Consider the following 8,159-nt stretch of genomic DNA (forward strand, 5'->3'; position numbering starts at 1 on the left):
TTCCCCAGAATAGGGTCAGTTCACTTGAGTTTATTTGGTTCTTTAGATCTCAGAAATCCAGAACTAGGATTATTTCATCAAGCCCTCTACCTTTAGGAGTCTGAGAAAAACAAAAAGGAAAGTGTGATTTTGTAGCTCATGCTTGGTTAGGAGTTCCTGTGCAACTCTTGCTTGTGCCACTCTGCACTCAAAAAGGAACACAAAAGGATCTCCAAGTCACAGATTCATGCCAACAGGAAGACTCAGACATATTGAATTGTTTAGTTATTAATTCATAGTAAAGAGTCATGCTTTTTTCTTTTAAGTAATACATTTGAAGTTACTGGATTTTGGAATGAATAAAATAAGCTGTGTCTGGGAGGTACACCTAAACACTTCCAGAAGGCATTTTACACAGCAGTATTTTGAGGAAAGTAAATGTATTATTCAAAGCAAAAAAGAATATTAGATGACGAGAAGAAAACATGATATGCAATATAACAAGGAGATAAAGAAAAACTTCCATACATAAAATGGGGGGCAGAAGAGTCTCGTCCTCTTAAGACCCGACCGAACATTTTAGCTAACTCTCTACATACAAAGTCACAGGACTCCAGTTAACCCTTTAACACCTGAGGCGTCGCCGCTGATGATCAAACACAGAATCTTTAACATGCTGTAACTTTTCAACAGTTCACACAATCAACGTAATTCCAGCAGAGGGGCTTTTCTCCGTTAGGAGGGGGTAGGGGAAGCCGTGGCGGATGGGGAAGTTTTGTGATCGTCGTTTTACGGGTGCAGTTCCACTTACTTTTGTTTTTATTTTATGGCTCCAGAAAAACATCACAGCTCAAACTCACCCTAAACAGAGCCTCTGCAATTTGCGTGCTGTTTTATGTTTCTGGTGACAAACAGCATGGTAAGTCAGCAGTCCTCAGGGCTCGCACTTCTTTTAAGCTATTATCCTTTTTAATTATATTAATTTAATGTCTTCCACAGCCATGGACTTTCTGGTGCTCCCGCTGTTATTGGATCAGCTGCTGCTTTATTTATATTGATTGTCAGGACGACTTGCTGCTCGCCTTGTCTCCATCGCGTCGTGCATAACGAGGGTTCTGCTGGGGTGGCTAGCCGCTGCTGTCGTCTGACGAAGGTCCACAATGGACCACCAGGGCACTCCCGGACCCAGTCCCCCACAGGAAAAGGACCGAGGAGCACGAGCTGTTTTTACTCCCAGACTTTTAACCCAATCCTTTTAGCCCACTGTTTTTACAGTCCTTTTAATCATTGGATGGGCACTGTTTGTTTTTAAGGAGCTGGAGTGGAGCTGCACGAGCCATTCAGCTCAACTCCCACTTCTGCCCAAAAGTGGGTCATCTCCTTTTACGTTTTGTTGGTGCATGTGTGTGAATTTTAATTCTTTGTTTTCCCCTTCCCCTTAGTGCTGAGGACCCAGTGTTGTGCCCGGGTGGAGGTTTACCCCCCCCCCGATTGGAGTGGCGTGTCTTGGTGGAGGGATTCACTTGTGAGTATGCAATATCACGTGACTGGGGTGAATTATACATCCCTATTTTAGTCTGTGTGTGATTGTGTTTTTAGAACTTTTGCGATAAAGATTTTATTCTTTAACTCTAAGCCACGCCTCCTGCCTTTGTGTGCAATCAACCTATCGGATGGTCCTCGTACCTTTCCACTTACCCCATGATGTTGCACGACCGTAGACTCTGAGAACCAGCCATTTGTCGCCTCCTCTTTCTTCTCTGGCTCAATAGAGTTCACCAGAACACGGCATCCCCACAAACCGGCCACTGCAGGTGTGTGACAAGAGTGTTGCCTGTGGGTCTCTGGAATCTGTGTTCAGACTTGTAATGACGAGTAGTGCTGTTTGAGGGTTACATGCTGGCCCCAGCATTACAAATGTCCATTACACTACTGTCTTTGCAATTAGGGTGTCTGTGTTTATTTTCCTCTTTTCGGAGCAGATCGCTTTTCTCTTCTGCCCCTTGATGCCAATCAGGTGGTGAAACTTCTTTTCTCTTATTTCAGTTTGAATAATAAGCAGTTCAAATTTGAATTCTTCCCCCACCCCTCCAGCTTCTCCCTACCCTTCCAATTGTAGAGGCATTCAGAGGGCTATATAGGGTTGTCCGAAATAGTATTTTGAAGGGGACACCTCTACTTATAAAAGCTCCTTATCCCCTTAGTTTTTTTTTTTACATTTTTTTTCTTCAAATTTTTAATTCATTATTTCAGGTTTCAAATTTTATTTATTTATTTTTTTTTGTTAAAATATCTATTTTTTGGCAGCTGGATGGCTCATTGGGCTAGGTGAAGGGCTGACACGCAGTAGCCCTGGGTTCGATTCCCGGAGTGTACATTGATCCCCATCCAGATTGGGTCCTTAGGCAAGACCCTTGACGCTGCTGCTTAACTGGGTCCCTGTGCCCTTCAAGTACAGGGTTGTGTCAGGAAGGGGGTCCTGGTCAAATCTCTGCCAAATCACTGATGTGAAACAGTGGGTGCTGTGGCGACTCCGAAAGGGATAAGCCAAAAGGTGAAGAAGAATATCTATTCAAGTTTTCAATCTGTTTTTCGTTCACTTTAAGCTGATCCTGATTTGACCCCATAGTTATGAGTTCAAATCCCGACCGAGTCATAGACCCTAAAAATGGATCCAGTACCTCCCTCCTTGACACTCAGCATTAAGAGGTTGGAATTCGGGTTAAACCACCAAAGGTTCCCAATTGCGGCTGTGTCTGCAGCTCAACGCTCCCTCAGGGGATGGGTCAAATGTGGAGAACAAATTTCACACATGTAGTCATGTGACAAATAATGGAACTTTAACATTTTATAGAGACAACTTTGGAGAAGACAGGCGTCTTCATGTAGTGAATAGGAAGCATATGCTCACAAATCTGTATATGTTGTTTGCCTCCAATCAGCCTCTACAGCACAAACACACCATCACCAGGACACTGCACCACAGGGCCCAAGAGGCGTCCTCAAGGGATGAGGGAGGAAAGAAAAACAAGCCTTCAGGAACTGTGAGTTTTCCAGCAGAGTTTTCTCCAAATTTGAAACAAGAAAACAAGAACAAAAGAACAGCCAAAAAAGAGCAACGTCATCATTCTTTACCTTTTTCCGGACTGTCGGACAAACTTAAAAGGATTTTCAAAACAACACAACGCCCCACTCCACTTTAGTAAAAGGAGTTTTAAGTGGCACTTTTCATTGCCATTCAGGCTGAAATAGGTCAGCTGGCATGAAAATCTCAGCTTTTCTCTTTTCAGCAAGGAAAACTTCAAAAAAACTTCAAAATTCTATATAAACATAACTATGTTCCTACTCGTGTGTAAAGTGCATAAAACTCTGTTACCATGGACACACGTCTCTCACTCATATTTGTTTCCAAGATTTCCCTTTTTTTTGGTAAAACTTTAGCTGAGGTGCTGCGAAACATTCAATATAATGTTGACAAACATAGTTACTACATTTGTTAAGCTTGTAAGCAGTTTATTAATATGAACTGTAGACAATGGCCTCGCTTTAGATGCGACTGAATCTTACTAAGTGAGTTAATAAAGCTTATTCAGCTTGTTAAATTAATAAATATCTCACTAACACTCTATGAACACATTAATAATGTTTGTTAATGTGTTAATAAAGCTTGTAAAGGAATCTCAATTTTAAAGTGTTACCTTTTCTATTCCAGTCCAATGAGATCAGGGACTCAGACCTAAACAAGTGTCATTCAGACTAATCACTGCAAGTACAACTGTGAGGGAAATGACTAAACATCCATTTTTTTATTTCTAGCTGTGAAAACACTTTCACAATTTGTATATTTTCATTGGGGAATTTCTCAAAGAATACAAACTCGGATGACATGGGTTTTCCATTCGAAATAAAATGCTTTTTTAAATTCTAAATTAGACCAATTCCTGCTTAGTTAGTGGGATATTTCACCCAAAAAAAGTAATTAGAAAGTTTGAATTCTCAGTCACATGTTTTGTAATAAGATTACATTTTTGAAAGCAGGTGCATGGTTTGATACAGATATCACTTATGCTGATGAAGGTTCTTATTACTCCAGGTGACATCTTGCAGTTGAGTCATAGCAACTGGTCTTAAAGTCTTCTTCTTTGAAACGTTTCACCACTTATCCTAGTGGCTTCATCAGTCTGAGTGATGCTGGGTTCAGTCCACATTTGGATCCTGGGTTCAGTCCATATTTGGATCCTTCAGGACCAACACATTCTCACACCCAAGTCATCACATGATGAAGTTTGGTTAAGGACTCATCCGCATCAAAAATGCATATTTTGGGTGTCCCCAACTCAAAATATCTTGACATGCTGGTTGTTTGTAAAACACTCAGGACGCGTCCAGTACTGGTACCCTAACCCAGTACCGGAGGCAGAACCAGACGCAAACCGGTTTCGGGTTAGGGTACCGGTGCGCTCAAGTCCTGGTACTTTACCTGTTCCAGTTCACGGCGCGGAAGTTTGGGACCCATGATTTATTGGGAATAGTCAGTACGCCAAAAAATTGAGAGTTGGGGATACTCAAAACTTCCATTTTTGACATGAAGGGGTTCTTAGCCAAATGATAATATGTGACGAGTTGGAAGTGAGAATGTGTTGGAAGCCTTCACAGAGCATTTGTGCAGTAAAATTAAATTTACTAGAGAGGAGACCAGCAATAACTAGCCGGCATTCCTGGACTGTGCAGTCATTAGAAGCGAAGAAGGCAGCCTGCAAACAGAAACCTACAGGAAACCCTCACACACAGATCATGACCTTTTGTTTGATTCACATCACCTAGTCTAACACAAACTGGGAGAGAACCATACAGGAAACAGCAAATCTCCACCTCAACATAAGCTAACCCTTTAACGCCCTAAACACCGGAGCTTCAGTGTTTATGTTCTTTGATTTTCAATTGTTAACTCGTTAACGTGGCTCAATGAGCCACTTTTCTCCTTCACAATCGACTGGAATTATCGTGTTAGGGGTTGAAAAGTTACAGTACGTTAAAGATTTTGTGTTTAAGCGTCACGCACAGCGCCTCAGGTGTTAAAAGGTTAAAGAAAGGAAGAGGTAGATCTCAAGTGGGCTCTGAAAACCAGAGGATAACCAAATAGGCTTTCAACAAGGCAACATCTAATAAAGGCTCTCAGGACAACATCATTGTCCTTACGTATGTCCCCAGTGGCTTGGAGAAACTGAAGAGAATTTTTGAAACACCAAAGACAAACTTGTTTCAAGCCTAGCAATACACTGAAGCAAAAGCTGGGCACATCACAGAAAATAAATAAATGAATCATCACAAAAGAAACAACCCCCCAGATTGATTTTCGGTTTATTGTCATTTAAAAAAAGACAAAGGACATTTATTTGAGGACAACAATGTACAAATTATTCACAAACAAGACAGATGGATTAAAAGGAGGGGTCAGAGAGGTAAAGCATGTGTCATAAGTCGCACTCGAGTATAAGTCGCAAGAGCAAAAAAATGTCTAATCAAGAAAATCATAAGTAAGTCTCTTTAGAGTACAAGTTGCATTTTTAGGAGAAAAGTCCAACGTTTCAGAACAAATCCATCAAGTCCAGCGTAGCTAAAACAAAAATAGATAAAGAAAGAAATACAAGGATACTATTGTTTTTATCTGTATAAGAAAAATATCACAGTTTAAGAGGAAAACAATCAGATTCTCTTCCATGTTTGTTTTGGTCGACACTACTTCTGCTACTGTCAGTAGCAAACACTTCGGATGCAGCGCCCTCTGGTGGTTGTTAGAGAAAACAACTGCTAAAAGACAACCGGCGTTTACTGGGAAAATAACAAATATATGAGCCTTTTGATGTCTAAAAAAGAAAACACAAATAAGTCGCTCCTGGGTATAAGTCGCACCCCTGGCTAAACTATAAAAAATAACTGCGACTTATACTCTGGAAAATAACGTACATATTAACAACTCTTCCCTCAACAGAGATACAGTGTGTCTCCAATTTACCATGTTGAACTTACATTTGTTCCAAAAAAATACCAAAACTTCAGCACGACCACACCCAACGACCCTATGATGGGGTAGGGGGGATACAGTATGTTAATAGGCTGTTTTATTCTGGTTTCTGTTCTTTAAAATGAGTCATGCGTATTCAGGCACAAGTCTGCCCCACGAGGAGGATCCAAATGTGGACTGGACCCCACACTCAGACGGATGAAGACACTCGGATGAGCAGTGAAACATTTCAAAGAACATTTCATATCCAGTTGCTGTGACTCAACAGCAAGACAGATATCCTGTTATTTATATGATAAATATGAAGTGTTTTTTCTTAGGACTTTCACATTACATTTATTATTTCATGTGACTTCTATTGTATCAGAAAAAAAGGAAGGAATTAGTATAGAATGTACTTTGAACTTTTTTTTTTTGCCTATTAAAACATGAAAGAGACAGGACAGAAGCTATTAGCATCACTGTTTACAAATATAAAACATGTAGGAAACACGTGGACAATAATAGAAATGCAAAATGTACAAACAACACAATGATTCTAAATCAGAGGTCTGCAACCTTTAATGCTAAAAGAGAAATATGATCCATTTTTTATGGAATAACGAGAGCCGCAAAGTCTAACCTCAAAGTTAGAAAAATACATTTTATTTATGATTTTGTGGCCATTAGCCATTCATTTATAAAATATAGCTTTAAAATAATTATTGAGTTTTTCTTTATGATATGTTTTTTTTACTTTTGAAGGCAGCTCATACAAGATCATTTCAAAATAAAATGCATCCTGTGCTTGATAAGATCTGCAGTAGATTTACCTAAACTAAAAATGCAAAAATATCTTTTGTATCATTGTGACTTTGCTGTTCCTTCATCTTTTTTCTCCTTTTACTATTGAATTTAAACAAAACAACTTTGCTGTAAAATGTTTTTTAATTAAATGCAATAAGATGATGTCATTCTAATAAAAATCTGCTCTGATAGCAGATTAAACCTTTTACCATAATTTTGCTTAGCGTTGTTAAATAAGAAAAGGTAATTAATTAAAGTAAATTCTACAAAACCATTATTTATTCAAATTGTTTGCATTTTTCTTATATGCCAAACAGCCACAGTGGAGTGGGAAAAGAGCAGCATCTTGTTCCAGAGCCTCAGGTTGCAGACCTCTGTTCTAAATGATGAAAGAGCTGACACATCAAGAAATATTCTTCACTTAAAGAAAGGAGTAAGTGCTGAACAACAGAAAACATATTTAAATATGAATGTAATTTCAATTTTCAGACGTTTCAGCAAACATTGCCACAAAGAAAAGCACAACAGAATTACTGCCAATCAGATTAGTTTTGATGCACATCCTAATGTGAGCAAAACGTCTCAATGATCTCTGAATAGCTGTTAATCAAACGTCTATTTTAAAGCACAAAGTGATTTTGCCTTGCAAAAAAAGTCTCTTCAAAAGTTCAGAGATCTTTTTCACCTTCACCCCATAGATGATTGGATTAAAGAGAGGGTGGTACAGTACAACTTGCAGAGTCATAATAAAACGTGCAGTTTTGTGCAAATCAACCTGCAGCCGAGCAATCACAATGTCATAAGAACACAAACAGGAGAAACTGATCAGGACCAGCAGGTGAGGCGAGCACGTCTGCGCAGCTTTTCTTCTGACGTTCATGCTGCTTCGATACGACACCAAAAGTATTTTTGTGTAGGTAAAGATTATAAAAATCATAGGAATGAATATAGTAGTAAGGATAATAAACACACCGTAAACAACATACGTTGTTGCTGAGTTCATGCAGTAAAGTTTAGAAATTCCATTATTGCAGAAAATTCCTTTTAAAGAAAAGTGACACATTTCTAAGTTGCTTATCATAAAAAGTGACGGAATGAGCTGACAAGCAGGCAAAAGCCAAGATAGAACCAGCAAAATAGAGACGGTGGATCTGTTCATAATGCTTGCATATTGGAGAGGCTTACATATTGACACATACCTGTCATAAGCCATTGCAGACAACAATAAGAACTCCGCACCACACAAGGTGTAATAAATAAAGCTCTGCAAGTGGCATAAAGAAAGAGAAATGATCTGTTGGTCAGACAAGAAGTCAATTAGAAGTTTGGGGTAAATATTTGTGCTGAAAAGAAGAGAATTCAGCAGCAG

General features: G+C 39.2%; 1 protein-coding gene across 1 annotated transcript; it reads right to left on the reverse strand.

The window, feature by feature from the left end:
* Window positions 1-92: 92 nt before the first annotated feature.
* On the reverse strand, window positions 93-8,159 carry LOC112137959 (olfactory receptor 2T1-like; the record flags this gene model as incomplete). The annotated part of the gene is made up of 2 exons (XM_024260479.1): window positions 93-100; window positions 7,604-8,159. Coding segments are annotated over 2 exons (564 nt in total), but the record flags the coding sequence as incomplete, so codon positions are not given.

The sequence above is a fragment of the Oryzias melastigma genome, linkage group LG21, assembly GCF_002922805.2.
Source record: "Oryzias melastigma strain HK-1 linkage group LG21, ASM292280v2, whole genome shotgun sequence".
Classification (NCBI taxonomy): Eukaryota; Metazoa; Chordata; class Actinopteri; order Beloniformes; family Adrianichthyidae; genus Oryzias; species Oryzias melastigma.